The 19,031-nt window shown below is 41.9% G+C and overlaps 1 protein-coding gene across 2 annotated transcripts in view; it reads right to left on the reverse strand.

Moving 5' to 3' along the window:
• PODXL2 (podocalyxin like 2) overlaps positions 1-15,245 on the reverse strand; it is a 66,213-nt gene extending 50,968 nt beyond the window's left edge. For both annotated transcript variants that reach the window (XM_081957671.1, XM_081957672.1), the window contains exon 1: positions 14,458-15,245. In XM_081957671.1, coding sequence (XP_081813797.1) covers positions 14,458-14,503 — 46 coding nt within the window. In that variant the 5' untranslated portion in view covers positions 14,504-15,245. The remainder of the gene's footprint in view (positions 1-14,457) is intronic.
• Between the last annotated feature and the right edge of the window lie 3,786 nt (positions 15,246-19,031).

Raw genomic sequence — 19,031 nt, forward strand, 5'->3', positions numbered from 1 at the left:
CTATACCAGTGATGGCGAACCTTTTTTTGGCTCGTGTGCCAAAAGCGGGGGCAGAACAGGGGGGTCGTGCATGGGCATGCCACACCCAAAATGCAACGTGCACGAGCCCAGCATGCATGTGCGCATGACCAATGCTCCCCTTCCCCCATTTTTGGCATGCTTTTTTCGCCCTCCACACCCTCCAGAAGCTTTATAGGAGCCTGGAGAGGGCAAAAACAGCTCCCCCCCTGGAGGCACCCCGGAGGCTTCAGGAGCTTCCCTGAAGCCTCCGGAGCACAAAAAACTGGCCGTATGGGCAAACCGGAAGTTCATGAATAGACTTCTGGTTTGCTCGTGAAGCCAGTTTTAGCCCTCTGGAGCCTTTCGGGGCTCTGGAGAGCAAAAAACAACCCTACGAGCAAACCGGAAGTCTGTTCATGAACTTCCGGTTGCCCGTGGGGCTGGCTTTTTGCTCTCTGGAGGCTTCAGGGAAGCTCCTGAAGCCTCCAGAGGGCCTCCAGCGGGTAGGGGAGGCTATTTTCACCCTCCCCAGGCTCCTATAAAGCCTCTGGAGCCTGGGGAGGGCGAAAAATGGCCTCAAAAGAAGGGCGAAGTCAGCTGGCCAGCATGCACATGTGTGCTGGCCAGCTGACAGGAAAATGCCTCACGTGCCCTGACAAATGGCTCCGCGTGCCACCTGTGGCACACGTGCCATAGGTTCGCCACCCCAGGCCTATACCTATCATCTGGAAACAAATCTGGCTTTGTCCTCCTGAACTTCCTAGAACACTAAAATGTAAGGGTTGGAAGGATGTCATAGAACTTGGTTTGAACCTTGCCTATGCTCTAGCTACATCTTTTTGTGACCTTCTTGAACTGTCTGTATTTTTTCCTCTCAAATTTCAAGATTGAAGAGACTAGGTTAGTCTCTTACTACATAATGCAAGACTACTTGAGTTCTATGATTACATCCATAATCAGACTCCTCTTTCACTTATCCATAATCTGAGAACAGAGCATTTATTATGGTTGACTGCTATTAGGCAGCAAGCAATGGGGACACAAATCCCAATGTTACATAAAGGTAAAGGTTCCCCTCACACGTATGTGCTAGTTGTTCCTGACTATAGGGGGCGGTGCTCATCTCCGTTTCAAAGCCAAAGAGCCAGCTCTGTCTGAAGACCTCTCCGTGGTTATGTGGTCGGCATGACTAAACACGGAAGGCAGATGGAACGCTGTTATCTTCCCACCAAGGTGGTTCCTATTTTTCTACTTGCATTTTAAAATGCTTTCGAACTGCTAGATTGGCAGAAGCTGGAACAAGTATGCTCAAATATCACTTGCTCCACTTGTTTCTCCAGTTATGGCTAGGTGTGAACTTGGCCATAGTTACTAGGCAATTTGGATATGTGACAGTTTAGAAAAGAGAACATGGTTGGGTTTACAAGTTGCATCAAACTTTAATATGGTTTGTTTCATTTTGATTTAATATAGGTTGCAAATTGCAATTTGTGGTTCAGTGCAATGTGTGAATCGAATCATCTTGGCTTTGAGAAACTAGACTAAGATGCAGTGCAATGTTTTAGTCTAACTAGGGTATGTGCATCAAAACAATGTAAGGAGACTTCAATTGGATTTGAAGAAGCTGCCTGGCACAGTGGCACAAAGCCCATTACCTACAAGGGAAAAGTATCTACACAAAAAGCATAATCAACGTATGGGATCCATTGCCTACAACACTGGGGTTGCTTTTGAAAGTGTTAGGCAACGTTGTGGAGGTTGTTTGTCAAGTTTGATTAGAAGTAATATCAGACAATATCTCAGTGGTACAATGCCTCTAGTTATCACCCAAGATAACTATCTGAAAGTATTTGCGATATCCATCAGCATCTTCAGAAAACTGGAATGACATCTAAATGTTACATGCACTATGATGTAATTACACAAATGCTGCAACTTACATACTCATGTAAGGCAACCTAACATATGGACACAAAAGTAGTGCTCCCATGATGAGGTCCCTGTGGTCACTCAGTCTACTGGACACCCGTGGCCCAGCCGCAGTACCACAAGTTATTCTCTGCAGACAGAATTTTATCCTGATCAGATAAAACTGTTCTTGTTCTTTTACTGCCAGATGGATGAAAAACTGACCCAGAATTAGTGCTAAAAACAAATGATTTGCCAACCCACTGTTGCTGTTCCTCTGCTATTATCTCTTTGCTTTTGTATAGAAAGAAAGCAGAGGCGGGAAGAGATTCATTTCAATCCCTGCTTTAGAGCTGACAAGGAGACACACAGAATATCGGAGCAATAAAAGAGACGATCTGATGGGGTGAAAACTGCTTACAACACCCTCTTCCCTAGAGGCAAAGATGACATTCCAGGGGGAAACCATTGTTATTACAAGGATATTGAGGACATATTGGAATATGTTGGGCAGTCTTTTCCCGTTAATACTTTTCACAGCACATTGCAACTTCACCCTCTCAAATCTGTGACTCAGCACAAACTTCCCAGCTCCATAATTTGCTACCTTCCTTTCTGCAGTCAAAGCAGAAGCATCGTAAGTTATTTGTCTTGACAGAGAAATTGTATGGTGTGGATAAATATATGCTTATATCATTTTTGTAACAGTGCCAGTGCTCCTTTGAGGAGTGACATGCACACTCGCAAGCAACAGGGTGAAAAAGTATCTATCATAGCACCCATGGGAGACTCCTCCCAAATTTAAAGCAAGATGGGCCGATGTCAGTGACTTTCCTTGTGCACACAAAGAAAGGTCGGATGCCACACAGAACTCCGCTGTCTGTTACTCCAGGATTACAGCAAAGCATCTCTATCTTGTACTTCTCTTGCAACCCCTTTCTCTGCCTCCCTCCTTTTGCTGACTGTCTCTAATTTAATGGTAAAACATTCTGAATGCACGATAAGGAAGCCCAGCAGAGCAATCAGTTCTTATTAGGACTGCAGAGAACATAGGTAAAAGGCCAGCATTCTTCTGATAAAGTCCAAGCAGGGAAAGAGAGACTCCCCACAGGGATATTAGCACACCTCCATTCCCAAGAGCCCTAAATATTTTCTGAGCTTGTAACCAAGAGGGGAAGCAAATGCTAGTTAATGATTCAGGATGTAGCATAGGGGATAATCACGCAGAGACTTGTTGAAAACTCACATGACTATAAATATGTTAGAATTATCTGTGGAAAGAAAGGAAGGACGTTTAGAGGAATGTTACCCAACTCTATCCACCTGTATAGATGGAATTATTACTATGATGTGTCCAATTTTTTTTCAACTATGAAGTGCACGCATATGCAGCTCACCTCCTTTAAATATAGGATTTATTTTTTATTTATTGATGAAATCTTAGGACTCTAATGAGGATGAGTTAATCTGTTACTTCGAGAACAAGGAGGAAGAGACAATGTCAACATCAGACCCAGAACATCATAAGAACTCTCGCCAAAATTGTCTCAAGATGACTTTGAAAGGCCACTTGCTGTAATGCCACCAGGAAAGACCTCTGGCAGCAGAGGATAAGAAATGAAGATCAAATCAGTAGAATAGACAAACCAACCAGACCAGTGGTGGGTTCCTACCAGTTCAGACCGGTTCAGGCGAACCTGTAGTGGTTTGGCAGCCTAGGTAGCTGGAACTGGCAGCGACCCAGGCCTGCCATGCCCCCGAGCCAATTCTCCGGGTGGCGCTGTAGGCACCATCATCTTATTTTTCGCTTCTGTGTATGCACAAAACAAGTGCGCACACCCATGAACGAACCAGCAGTAGTGCCTGCCGGAACCCACCCCTGAACCATACACCTAACAAAAGAAATCTGTGGAGATCAATGTTAATCCCGGTGCAACTCACATTGCAAACAGAGTCTTTCTGGGTCATCTCACCTGCTGCTTTGCTGCCAGTCAATATTGGAAAGAGCTCTAAAGTAGCAATTCCTAGCCTGACAGCTCAGCTGGATGGTAGCATCTGGCTGAGCTAAGCAATTTTGCTTAATCCTAGAAAATCCCAGGGCTGCAAACTAAACGAAGAAGTAAAAAAAAAAACATTCTGAGGGGCTGGCAAACTACAGGACCTTAGTTACAGGACATCATGAAGTCACCATTTTTCCATTCAGGTTCCCTATTGAGCCATAACTCCTACATTAGCTTTCCTTATTCAGGCTTATGCATTTAGATCTATATTCTCTCACGCACTGCTCTTAGTGACTTCAATATTCACTCAAAGGGCTGAGTTTACAGGACAAGCCATGACCATGTTATAATCAAAGTGCCTTGGTTTGCCACTGCACCATAAAACTAACGACATTAGAGTATGACACAATGTGAGAACCCAGTTTCTTTTGTGACCTCTACAATAGAAAGTTCACATCCAGTAGTGATTTCAGCAAACCACGATGACCCCTAAAGAATGATGCACACACAGTGATGTCATCAAAGATACGTCTTCATGTATGCTTTTTATTTTGCTCCTCGTTGCTCCGTCATGGATACCCACAACCCCAAGAGGAAAACTAATTCAAGCCTTTTAACTATGACAACTTTCATTGGTTATTAATTAGATCAAGAATTTAGAAAGCTCCAGATTATGTCTGCTATTTCTCATTGCTATAATATTATGGGATCTAGAAATCCCTCTACAAATGGCGACCCATGGGAATTAAAAGAGCCAAAATAAATTTTAGCTCTAGCAGATGACGAAATTAACAGCACAACTTTGAAGGAATCAATTTCTATATTTGCCAAAATGAAATTTGGGCACACAATTTTAATAGTTTTATTTGATAGTGTCACAATGAAGCAGTTATGTTTGACAATTATTTGGACAGGAGTGACTATGGCCACAATTATCAGGTAGAGATAGCAGATCTATGCTACAAAAATGCAGGTGGCAATGGAGAGCTAGTATTTTTTCTATATTGTCATCTAAAAGGTTTTTCCTGGTTGTGTGTTGTAGAACATTGCCATTCTGCAAGAATTTAATGATGGAAATTCACTTGGATAGTGTCTTTTTTTTTAAAATCACCAGAGCTTTGACTCTTGTCTTGATCAGGGATTCCTTTTCTGAAAAAATCTGAATCCCTTTGAACTAGCAGTTGTCTGGAGCTTTTTTTTTCCCCCAAAAGTTTTTATTTTTAGACAGACATAGACAAACAAAACATAAAACATAAAACCATCTTTAATTACATACAGTGTGTCGATTGGTTACAAGGTTTTTGTGCATCTTTTCCATAGTCCTCACTTACAATTTATATAAAATCACATATTATCTAATCAAATATATATGTATATGTTACTATCATTGTACATCATTTATTTGACTATAACTATTATTCCTTCATTTTAAACGAGATAATCTAGGTATTGGAGTTTTGTGCCCACATCTGGTAGATCCACTGAAGAAATAAGAACTGGAACGAGCTAGCCATCCTCAGGATCCAGGATAAAGGAACTACTGTATTTTTAATTTTCAGTTTAAAGATTGACCTTGGGCTTATACATTACAGCATGTTAAAATATAACGTAGTTTGCCTCTCTGGCTTAATGTATTTGTATGAAGCCAGACAACTGTAGTTTATTCCAATTGGCTAATAAAACCAGTGCTCAGTGAATCTGTCCTAGCCTGTTTTGTGAACCTAGTCAAGATATAAACAGGAGGAGATGTGTTTTTAGGAAGACTTTATAAATAGAAAGCCATCTGTGGAAGATTTCAGACTTCTACTTGTCCCTTCCTATTAAAAAAAATGAAGTCTTCCTTTAAATGTAAGAGTCGGCACTTGTATAAGAATTTGATTATAACCTGGACTGTTTGTGAATTCCTCATCTTTCTCTGTCCTCTTAGCATTTCCTGCCATTTAAAGAAAGTATCCATTTTGTCTGTTATTGGTGTACCCATTGGCTGCAGTTATTTGTAGGCAATTTGAAAAGGATGACTTTGCATTTATGCAACACATCATCAACTGCTTTTAGTTGCTCTGTTTTTTCTTCCTGTACATGAAAATACTTCATTTTTATAAGATCTACTTAATTTTATTAGAGGCCTCACCACAGTAGCCTAAAACCTGACAATCAGAAGTAAAGGATGACGGAAATTCTTTTCTATAAAGCTATCTGAGAAACTTCCCAGAGGCCATTTTCAGAGTCTGCCTTTAAACTCCAATATAAAGAAACTATGCAGCAAAATAGTTTCACCAGAAATAGTTTATGGTTTCATAGTCCCTGTAGTTTGAGCCTGGAAAGTGCCTTTCATTTCATGTCCTCATTTATCTTTGCAAAAGTTTACTGAGAAAGGTCAATGGTACCTCTACTTTACAAACCTGGACCCACAAAGAGAGTACTGTATATAAAGGTTATAATCCATTGAAGGAAGTCTAAACCTTACCTGACCTAAGCTGAGTTCTGAAACTTGGGTTTAATCCTTGGACTGACTTAAATGTGTATCCAAAAAATCTTTCTTACAGTTCCAACTTTATAGTCTGGAAGAGCCTTTCACAAAATGGTATGGAACAGATATTAGATATGCTATTGGTTTGAGCTCCAAGCTTGGCAATTTAGTTGCAAACGTTTAATTACCATTCAAAGAGATATCATCAGTACATTTTGAGTTGTGCTCGTCTGTCAGAACACAGGTTTTAAAATATGTTTTTATGAAATGCAAAATTAGTCTGACTGTTGTTTGTTTGGATATTTCTGAGTCATGGTCTGATCAGACTCATTTGCATCTCATAAAAAGGTATCTAAAGACCAGTGTTCTGATAGACTCAAAACATACTTACAATGTCTCCTTGAACGGTGATGAAACGTTTGCAACCAAATTGCCAAGCTTGGAGCTCAAACCAACAGCCTAACTACCAAACTGAGCTCAAACACATTTCAGAGATTAGATATATTTGAAATTATTCATGCTGGCTAGGGATGAGAGAGGGCCTGTCATCCAACCCAAATTAAAGGGATTAGATTTGGGATTAATCTGCTCTGACATCCCAGGAAAGTATATACCCTTCCATGATCATGACAAGAATCAGCCTCAAATCGTGGTGAACAGTGAAAGGAGCTACAGTAGAATCTCTGGTCATGAACGGTTCTGACTACGACCAAATCGGGTCCGACCAAAAGATGCACAATTTTTTTCCCTGCAGCCGATTTCCCCTTCCGCACCATTTTTTCTGTAAGCGCCAAATTTCGAAAATTAGGTTTGGGTCATGGCCAAATCGGTTTGCAACCAAAGTTATGGAACAAATTATGGTTGTGACCAGAGGTTCTATTGTATATAAGTCTAGCCCATTGAAGAGAAGGATGAGGGAGAGACATGATAAGTCTCTTCCAGTACTTGAGGAGCTGTCACAAAGAAGAAGGGATCAACGTATTCTCCAAAACATCAGCGGGTAGGACAAGAAGTGATGGGTAGAAGCTTGTTAAAGAGAGATCCTACTTAGAAGTAAGGAGAAAATTTCTGACTGTGAGAACAATTAATCAATGGAATAGCTTGCCTCCAGAAATTGTGTATGTTCCATCACCCATCACAAATAGACTAGATAGCCATTTGACCAGGATGTTATAATGTCTTCTGCCTTGAGCAGGAGACTGGACTAGAAGACCTCCAAGGTCCTTGCGGTCCTATGATTCTATGTATCTATCTATCTATGGGTCTACTACTATCTCACCATTTTAAAAAAAGAGATATTGATAATACAGCAATAATAAATCAGAGTATCTATGCTTTAGTACAGAATACTTTGTCTAAGAACTTCCAAATATCTGGGAGAAGGTTTCAAGTTAGACTATGACTGTCATCTACAGAGGGCTGAGTCCCTAATGTTTAACATTAAAGTGGAGTATCTTAGAGCTAATTTCCAACGTATATACGTAGTTATTTCTCTACAGATTTGTTCCTTCAGAAACATAGGAAATTAAGAAGGAGATTATACTGTAGATAAAAGTAGTTTAAGTCATATGATCACCAGAATGGCCAATTTGCATCTTTCCAAGTATATCACCCATAAATTTGTTAAAGGAACTGTTTAAAAATGTTTAAAACTAAAATCGTGCATAGCTCATTAAGATTATAAATTGAGGTTGTTTGCTCAGACATTTTTGTTAAAAGAAGGGTCAATTACACTATTTTTTTTTCTTGAAAAGGTGTTATAAGCAATCAAGATATCTTGAAATAGAAGAGAAACCAGGGGTTAGAATTTTCTCACTGTGGTACAAAATTATACAATTTCCTAGACAGAAGTAAAGCAGCAATTCCAGTTCAACCATGGTATAGGAAAGTGAGCTACAGATTTTCTTTCATTGTTTCTAAGGTAAATTAGTATATTCCACACCAAAAAAATGAATATAAATTGAAATACATAAACATTAAACAGTCTTGACAGGCAAGCAACACTGGAGACCAAATTTGACTACATTAATACTGAAATTGAGACATAGGTTCAAGTATGTACCAATACAATTTTGGGTGTTCCAACATTATATGATATGGCTACACACCATTATGATTTTCCAATTTGCTGTAATTTACTGCACCTTGCAGTCAGGTAATATATGTAGGTAAAACGTGCTTGACAACTGCCCTGTTTAGCAATGAAGTGATGACAGTGCTGAAAAAGTAACTTTATGACTCAGTCCACACAGTCACATGACTGACATTCGGAAGCTTCACAACAGCCTTTTGACAAACCTTCAATAGAGAAGTTGGCAATCAAATTGCAGGTCCTGGTCACATGATGTCTCGCTTAACCACTGCAAGTGATTCAAGTAGTGATTGCAGCAGAAGGGATGGCTTAAGTTTGTCATGTTTTGCTTATCGACTGTATTATTTAACAAGAGATTTGCCCATCCCAATTTTGGTTGCTTAAGCGAGAACTACCTATAGGACCAGAGACATATAATATATAGAATAACCAGGGGTTGGTTTGCAGGTTTTGGGAGAACCTCTAGCTAAGATTTTGTGCAGTTTGGAGAATCCCACTCCGGGATGGCCCCATCCATTCCACCCTGCCTGTCCCAGGAGTCCCCACGTGGCCCATTTTGGATGCAGGTAAGTGCAGGGCGTGCGCGGAGGCTCGGGAAGGGTGAAAAACAGGCCTATCGGATGTTCAGGAAGTCCAGAAACAGGCCCATTCCCAGCCTCCAGAGGGCCTCCGGAGCCTGGGGAGGCCATTTTTGCTCTCCCAGAGGCTCGATGAAAGCCTCTGGAGCCTGGGGAGGGCAAAAATGCCCCCTGCCCATGGTTCAGGAGGCTGACTAGGCCACACCCAACATGGCCATGCCCATCCAGCAACTGGGCAGAGAACCCTTTGCTAAAAATTTTGAAGCCCACCCCTGAGAATAACCCTTAAATTTCAAACTGCTGAAAGTTGATAAGTATTTCAACAAGTATTTTTGATAGACGGAGGTGTTATTCTTTGCAGGAAGAATAACACAAAAGACAGACAGGCAAAATTTTAACTTCTCCACCATAAGAAACAAATATGTAAAACAAATACAGTGATTATGATTTCCTTTTCCCACTGTACAATAAAGCTTAAATCATGGAGCCCTTGGTACTCTTTAGGTTTGGTTGTTTGCTTGCAGACGTTTCACTACCCAACTAGGTAACAACATCAGTGTGAATGTACAGTTTGTTCCCTGTTTATATACAATAGCTTGCCCTGTCAAGCTGTTGGTGGCGGGTGTGGTTTTCTCCTTGGTAGTTCCTTAATTAAAGCATTATTTTCTGCTTGATTATTTTTCTGGTATTACCCGTATTTTTCGGAGTATAAGACACACACTTTTCACCCCAAAAAGAGGCTGAAAATCTGGGTGCTTCTTATACACTGAATACAGCATTTTTTGCCTCCCGAAACCCCGCCCCCTTCATCAAAATGGCCGTGCATAGCTTGTAGGAAACTTTTAGAGAGCTCCTGGGGGCTGAGGAGGGCAGAAATAAGTGAAAAACAGCCCCTTTTTTGCTCAATTTTACCCCCCACAGCTCCAGGAGCACTCTATAAGCTTCCTAAAGTCTATCCATGCCCTTTTTTAAATGAAAAACGGGCCCATTTTAGTAAAAATGGGCCATTTTTTGCTCGTCCCCCCCCAAGAGCACTCTGCAAGCCTCCTAAAGGCTATTCGTGCCTTTGGGGAGGGGAATGGGCTCGTTTTCATGAAAAATGGGCCGTTTTGGGGAGATTTGCAGAGTGCAAAAACTTTTTTTTAAAATTTGCCTCTTCAAAACCTTGGTGTGTCTTATACTCCGGTGCGTCTTATACTCTGAAAAATACGGTGATCCCTGCTTATCTGGGTTTTGATTGCCAGAGAGGATATGTTCTGTTTGGTTTTAATTTTTTAATTTTTTAATTTAAATGATATGTAAATGTGGTTTGTCTTTGTGTGTCTATTTTTGGCTGATTCATCAGCCAAGCTTCCAGGCATTCCCTGGTGTTTTTGAATTCAGCTTTGTATAAGATTTGGATTTAGCTTGGTCCAGCAACCAACACCCAGATAAGTAGGGATTAACACCAGACAGTCAAGCAGAAAATAATACAGAAAATCAAGGAACTACCAAAGAGAAAACTGTACCCCCAACACTGCAGGCAGGACAAGCTATCGTATATTAACACAGAGCAACTCCAGACTCATTAGCATTGATGATTTTACCTAGTCAGGTAATGAAATGATTGTTAGCAAACAACCAAGCTCAGAGAGCACCAAGCCCTTCTCAGTTCAACCCTGGGCTATAGATATTCTCTTCTATTAATGCTTAACCTGGATTATTGAGATGTCTCAAACAAAGGCTTTTACCTTACAGACACAAGTAATAATATGATCACACATCACCATAAGCAGTAGTTTGTTTAAGAAAGAATAAATCACAATTGTCAACCCTGAAGCGAACTTGGCTGGGACCATCTTTGAGGCTTCAGCGCTGCCACTAGATGGGAGGGGAAGTCGTTAACTGACATTTTGCAAGCAAAATAAAAAAGTTTTCCTATGGGAACCAAGGTCATTCCAAGGTGGTCGGGAGAGGAGGAGCAAAGTAACCAAGCAACTGGCCAGCACTTCTATTGGACCATGCGACTGATGACTTGGGGACCTTTTAATTAGGTGAAAACCACGGGAACTTTCAGAGTCTGTTTTCACCAGTTGTGCCAATATGATGTATCCAATAAATTTGTTCTTTGAGGAATCTCCCTGCCTCAGAGTTCTGCTTTCTATGGGAGCATTACTTGGAACACTGACATCACACAAGCAATAATGTGATCACACATCACCTTAAAGAAGTGTTTGTTTAAGAATGAATAAACCACAATTAGATGAGGTGGCATAGCATTATGTGCTCTCATTTAAGACAAGGTTCATAGAATCATAGACTTGAAAAAGGCCACTGGGCCAACTCGCTGCTCAAAGCAGCAAAGTAACAGCCATACATGTCATAAGAAATGTGTCTTATTTTGAATCCCAAACAATGGGCAGCAGAGGTGGCTAAAAGGAGATAGCCAAGGGAAGACATTGGAACAGGCTGGTCAATTGGATATGCATACTTGAATTCAATGAATTCAGTGGCACACAGAGGAGCTTACAAATCATTCCCCTGATCATTGCCACAGTGTCTTCCTTTCTCTGTGTCTGCTTAACCTCCACCATTGCCACTGACGTTGACATTTTCCTGTTTTCACTATCCTGAAAATGTCTTTTTGGAATACATGTGTTTTGGGTCCATGCTCTGACCAAAGGCACTTATTTCAGGCAAATACCCAAAGCAAGAGAATTCTGATCCAAATATAGAGCATCCCAAACCAGTTCTTCCATGCCCAAAATGTTTTGCTTATGCATACAAATTAAGGTACACCAGATAGATTTTTGTGTAGGCCTCATCTGGACACATAGTTCACCATTTATCTGGGAAATCGGTTCCACTAGCAAATTGTTAAACTTAAAAAAAACAAAACAACTCTCTCCCAAACATTCAGCTGGAATTTGCCATCCAGTACCCGAAATCCATTATTATGAGTCCTTTATTCTAGAAGGAAAGTAAACATATTTTGACTTTTTTTTCTGTGTGACCTCCATTCATATATTTGAAGAATACTATCATATTCCTTCAGTCAATCTTTTACATTCTTTTTACAAGCCTAAATGCACCCAGCTCCTTCAAGGTAAGACATGATCTCCCAGTGAAAGACATTGACTTTCGTTGAACCTGTTCCAATTTCTCTGAATCCTTCTTGAAATATGGTGTCCAAAAGTGGATACAATACTAGACATGAAGTGTGATCAAGCTAGAATCAAGGGGAACACTTACTTCCCATTACTAGAAATTAATACTTTTGTTGTTGCAGCCTAAAATTGCATTTTGCTTTTTCACAGCCAAATCATATTGCTAGCTCCTAGTGTATTCTCTTTGTAATTAACTTTTTCAGAAACATCACTACTATATCATATATGTATGAATCCTATATTTGTGTAGTTGATCTTTGTTTCCCAGTCAAGAACTTCATACTTGTCTCTGTTAAATTCCACTGAGTTTTATTTCAGTCTTCTAGGATAATAGTTAATCCAGCTAGTTTTGTGACATCTGCCAATTAGACAAACTTTCTAGTCATCCAAATCATTAATAAACATGAAGCTGAGGATCCAGGATAATTCATTGTGACACCTCACTTTATATTAGTTTGACATCTGCACTGATATCTACAAAACCACTTCTGAAAACTGCAGGATTCAGGCAGTCACCAGGAGTCAACACTGACTTGATGTATGTATGCGTGTGTCCATTTAATATTCATTTAATTGTTATGCCATCCACCCTACATTGAGTTAGCTTATCGATTTATATGTCATGGGATGTTTCAATCAATTGAAATACACCAATAAGCATACCCACAATCTATTATTTGACCAAAGAAATGAGACAAAGCTACCCTATCAATATTTGCTTTTGATAAATCTATACTGAGTTTTGGTAACAATTGCAAAATATTCAAAAGTGTTAAAGATAGATCTTTTTATGATCTGTTTTAGGATCCTCCCAGACGCCAATCTGTAATTTGCTCCATCTTCTTTCCCCTCTTTTTCCTCTTCTACCAGATATCTAGGATACATAAATGAAACCGAAGAAGTCTTTTTAAAAAAATATCATTCTTATTTTCCCTTGCATTTGTCAGCTCATTCTGAGCATTTGTTTGCTTATTGCCAGCACTACAGTTTCAATCTACCATCTGTTCTCTTCTTTTCTGACCTATCTTCTTTTCATTTTTAGATCTTCACAAAGCTTTTTGGTAGACCCACTGGCTTGTGCTGCCTCCATTTTTCCCTCACTGAAATTAAGTATTTGTAAGTGTGCTTTTAGTATATCCTTTAAGAACGCCCCCATCTTGAGCTCCGTTCACCCTTAGCTTCTCCTGCCAACAGATCTTATTCTTAACTGTTCATAGTTTATTCAAATCTGGCTAATTTTAAGCCCAGGATGCACACTTGATTATCTAAATGATTCTGTGTTACTTCTACTTATTCGGTTAAATCTTCCCTATTTATTGGCATCAATGCCATAAAAATCTATGTGGATGCCACTTTTCCTGAAACTTTTGCCCAATGCTCTGTGTGAACCGGTGTCATTTAGAAACCCTGCTTTCCACCTTAGCACGTTGAGCAAATCTAGCCGCTGTGGCGAAACAAGCCATAACTTAGCATAATGTATTAAAAGAAGTTTTTTAAGCCTATGTCATCATAGGTTGTGTTCCCACGACGTTGCTTTTCCAATGATTTATTCAGGAACGTCAGCTTTCTGGATTTGGTTGAGACACTGAACCCTAATCCAACCATATTGGGCATAAAACGTGTTAGGGTACCAATGAGGTTGGCTCTTTTTTGGTTTTATGCCTCCTGAATAGAATAAAGAAGAGTTTTCGGGGGGTGGGGGGGAACCTCAGCAAGCAGCGTCTCATTGACTGACGCAGCCAGGAGGAAAGTAACTTCTTACAATCCTGAGGTGACATCCTAGAGAAACCCTTCAGGAAAAGAAATGCCTTTTTTTGTCCGTCCTTCCTCCTGGTGGGCTCCTCTTCCTCCCACCTGACAAGAAAGCCTCAGGATCCCATCGGGCTCCCACCTCAGCCGAACAGATCGCTCTCTCTCCCGTTCGCGCCTTAAAGGAGCCCAACGCGGGGCGAGCGAGCAAGGAGAGCGGCGGCGGCGGCAGTGGCTAAAACCGGCCCAACTCCCGCAGGGGACGGCTGGAACCCTCCCACTTCGCGCCGCTCCTGGACTCCATAGGCGGCGGCAAGACGGCAGCCCGGAGCCCCGTTCCCAGCTCCGCGACGCTGCCTGCCTCTTTGTCCAGGACGCCTCGGAGTGGCTGGCCTCCGAGCGACCCTCCTCCTCCTCCTCCAGGATCGAGCCTGCACGCGGGCTGAAAACACCCCACGCCCCGTTTTTTTTTTAGGAAGGACCCCCCCCCCCCGGGAAATGAGAAAAGGCTCACCCCAGGCCAGAAGCAGCCGCAGCGCCCGACGCCTCACAGGATTCATGATGCTTCCACTCCGCCGTGCTCCCTTCCTCCTCCTCCTCCTCCTTCAGTCGGACGTAGCTTCTGTTGCAGCAGCTGCCCACGGGGCTCGGCCCCTTCTCGTTCCTGAAGAGCCCTCTCTCTCCTGCCGCTGCAGCAGCTCGGGCTCACACGGCATCGCCCCCGCGACCCCCCTCCCTGGTGACTCGCAACTTTGCCTGCAAACCTCTCTAGGTCCTCCCTCCCTCCCTCTCTCCCTCTAGGGGAGCTTCAAGCTGGAGGGTGTGGGCGTGGGTGAAGGGAAAACCCCCCAAAAACAAAAATTGGAGGGCTTTTAACCTTCGCCCGATCAATACACGAACAGTTCTGATCCAAGGCCAGCAAGTAAATGCAGCATCCACATAGCAGATGTGCATTTAATATACAGGCGGCTGCTGGCTTGGCTGGCCGGTCAGACCCTGGGCGAAGCCATCTCTCTCTCTCTCTCTCTCCGATTTAAAAAGAGATGCGAGGAGCGAAGAAAGAAAGAAGGATGAAGGCAGGAAGAAGGGCTCCGCGCGGCCAGCTGCAGCGGCTTGGCTCGGCTCCTGGAAGCGACTCAACGACTCGCCTCTCCACGCCCCCTCTTGGATCGGTGTGGCCGCTGCTGTGGGTCTCCCAGGTTTCCAAGATGCTGAAGTATGAAATCGTGTGCATTGCGCAGTGAGCTGCATTCTGCCCCTTCCCGGCTTCAGGTTTTCACCCGGGTCCTAGAGGGAGGTGGTGCCGAGCATTCCGTCTATTATTCTTTGGGGCAACTTATGGGGGCGGGGGGGGGGGACACACAACGAAGCAAGGCGTGAAACTTGGTCTTTGCCTGAGCGGAATCCACGAAAGGCTGAGATCAAGCGATGGCATGATCACTTTGTGTGGCCCGGTACGATTAATTTTCTTTGTCTGGCCGGGTAGGACTAATTTTCCATTCAGGGGATTCTCTGAAGGATGCTGTCCTTTTAATCCGCAGCTGGGGAAACTCTTCTGAATATTTGCCTAAATACAAAACCCGCCCAGTGTCATTAGAGACCCAGCAAGGAGTTTATTCTGAACCCATTTCAAGGCGTTTACCATAATCTAATTTTCTTAAGAATGCAATATTGTGTATTGGGGGGGGGGGGGAGGATTGAAATTGAATTGATGCATTCAGATCACAATTACAATTGGCTTGTTCTTTGTCATCAACCCCTGAAAAAGCCAATGTAACAAAACGCTCCAAAATTAAGGTTTTGTATATATATATCATAACAAATTTGTCTCAATCTCTTTATTGCCTCAATCTCATAAAAGATTCAGATTACAAAGAAAGCCTGCAGAATATTGGTTTTAAATAGGTACAATCAAACAAATGTTGAATACAAAATCCTGGTTAAAACATATGCTTCCTTAGTAGTAAAACTGGTTCTTGGGTGTTTCACATCTTTTCCCTTGAAAATCCAATAAAATAATTCTGAACCTGTGCAAAGTTGCTGGTGTCTAATCATTTCTACTTTGCTCCAGCAAATTCTCCCCAAGACATTTGCTTCCATTGTGCTTTTTTCCTCCAAAACAATTCAGTCTCCTAAATCTGTTGAAGAGGGAGGATCTCGAGTGATCCCTTTATATGTAACCCAAAGCCATACCATTTTCGTGCAGATTGACCAACAAGAGTTTTCCTGCTTGCATTTTGCAAATGTCTGGCATGGAGGTGACAGATTGTGCAATATGTGTCAGAGCTTGAGGCCTACTATTCACAAAGATAATTTTGAAGAAAGAGGAATTAAAGTAATCAGAACAAAATTGCCAAAAGGCATTGTTAACCTAATTTTGCGAAGCTTCTTCTCCAGTAACATTGTACTGTAAACTAGGGCATAAAAAACCTTTGCCAGACCAATTCTCGAATACAGCTCATCTATACACTGTATATTGGACTTCAATACAATTGAGCGAGTCCAGAGGTATTTCACAAGAAGGGTACTCCACTCCTCTGCTCACAATAGAATCCCTTATGCCAGTAGGCTTGACATTTTGGGCTTGGACAACTGAGAACTAAGCCGCCTATGGTCTGACCTAAGCATAGTACACAAAATTGTCTGCTACAACATCCTACCTGTCAATGACTACTTCAGCTTCAATCACAATAATACATGGACAAACAATAGATACAAACTCAAGGTAAATCGCTTCAAACTCGATTGCAGAAAATATAACTTCAGCAGCAACAGAGTGGTCAATGCCTGGAATGCATTACCTGACTCTGTTGTTACATCCCCAAACCCCCATAATTTTAACCTTAGACTGTCTACTGTTGACCTCATCCCATTCCTAAGAGGTCTGTAAGGGGTTTGCATAAGCGCACCAGCATGCCTTCCATCCCTGTCTTACTGTCCCTATTTATTCGTACCTGTTTCCTGTGTTCATGTCTATGTTTATTCTTATTCCTGTTATCTCATACATGTTTGACAAACTAAATAAATAAAATAAAATAAAATAAAGATGTCAGCAGAGAGAAGTAGCTGAAGTCTTTGGAGACATAACAGCTAATTAAATGAACTTTGACCACCAATGGCTAATCCTAGGAGTATTTCATATTAAAATAACTCTAGCTAGGTGTTGCGTGTATTAAAATCACATTATCACTTAACATTGGTGTGAATTGTTCTATGAATTAATTCATAATTTCAAAATAATCATTTGATGCAACCTGTCATGGACATGACTTTTCAGATAATTGAATATTTTGCATTAAAAATAGCATGTCTGGATTAAACTAGCAGTAGCTTTTCATTAATGGAAAACAATTTCAACGATTTCACAAGATCCTAGAATTCTAGATGAGGCAAAATGTTGATCACCTGTACCCATTGCAATCCTCCAAGCATTCCCCCATATTGTTCCTCACTTGCTAATCTCCAGATATGCGAATATTACAACTCCCTCAAATCTCTGAAAAATGGTTTATAACTGAAGTCTCCGTCCCCCCGCTCAATTATCCATAGGTACTCAGGCTTTATCAGGGGCATCCAAGGAGATCAAAAAGTAATAATAAAAATAGTGGTAATTCCTGTGCAATGAAAGCTGCCATCTTGTTTCTTTCAAGCACCATTCCACCTTAGACTTTGATAGGCTGCACAATGCTTTATGTTTGAAAGGGGAAAGATAATCTGAAGCTCAGGTAGCACCATTGGCATTTTTTCCTATGCTCATGTGCAACTGCATGAAAAGTCTTATTTGACATCAGGATGCATTAACAGAAACTGTACGTTGATGAAGGTTCTCTGTTATCCAGGTAAAGTTGTCTGAAGGTTGAGTCATATTTTTCTTCTTAGTTTGAGACATTTTGCTGTTCATCCAAGCAGCTTCATCATCAGTCAGAGCGAGTATTGTAATGCATTTTGGGGAGGAAACCTCTGAGGTTGGTGCAGGAGGAGTTGGTACAAGGCATTGACTCGCTCCCTAACTAACTTGCTCTTGTAATCAACTTCATACTCTACTTTACTGATCCCCAACCTTTTGGGCACCAGGAACCAGTTTTGGAAGAAAAATAGTCTTCCACAGACCAGGGTGTGGGCAGGGGTGGGATTGAAAAATGTTAGCAACTGGTTCTCTGGCCAGTTGCTGGGTGGGCGTGGCCATGGTGGGCATGGCCTACTCAACCTCCTGCACTATGGTGGGGGGAGGCGTTTTTGCCCTCCCGAGGCTCCAGAGGCTTCTTTCGAGCCTCCGGGAGGGTGAAAATGGCCTCTCCTGGAAGCCCTCCAGAAGCCCTCCAGAGGCTGGAAACAAGCCCGTTTCAGGACTTCCAGAACTTTTGGGATTCCCTCCCAGAGCCTCCATGTGACCCTGCATTTACCTGGAATCCAAAAATGGCTGTGTGGAGACTCCTGGGAGGGGAGGGGAGGGTGGGTGAGGCCAGCCAGTCCTTGAAATGAAGGACTGTAAAATTAATATGCAGTTTGCCCAAACCCCGTCCAAACCAGCTGAATCCCACCCCTGGGTGGGAGAGAGGGGATAGTTTAGCACACAACCTTGATCCTGTGCATATGCAGACAAAGCTTCACTTGCTTGCCTGCTGCTTATGTGGCCTGATTGCTAACAGGCTTTGGACCAATATTGGTTCTCGGGGGTTGGGGAACCCTGCCCTACATGTCCTATGAGTCTTAACAATTTCTTCTGTTCAATTCGCTTAATCTGGTTCTCTTGTTGTCCTGCTTAGCTTCTAAATCATCCCTTTTCCTTCCCTATCTGTTTCCATCCTAACCTAACCTAAACTGGCATGCTGTCATTTTGATCTTGCAGTCCAGCCTTTGCCTTTTATAGGTTCTGGTGCCCTCCAGATATTTTGTGTTACAGCTTCCATCAGTTTCTGTCCTAGTATCTCTTAGTCCAGAATATCTAGAGGACACTAAATTGCCTACCCTAAACAGTTTATGAGACCTTTGCCTTAGAGAGATTGTAAAATCTCTACCGATAGCTCACCTAGAATTGCTGCTACTGACTGAGACTTCAGGTATTTGTAGTTCAGCAATACTTGCAGA

Source organism: Natrix helvetica (assembly GCF_964273705.1).
Source record: "Natrix helvetica genome assembly, chromosome: 1".
In the NCBI taxonomy this organism is placed as follows: Eukaryota; Metazoa; Chordata; class Lepidosauria; order Squamata; family Natricidae; genus Natrix; species Natrix helvetica.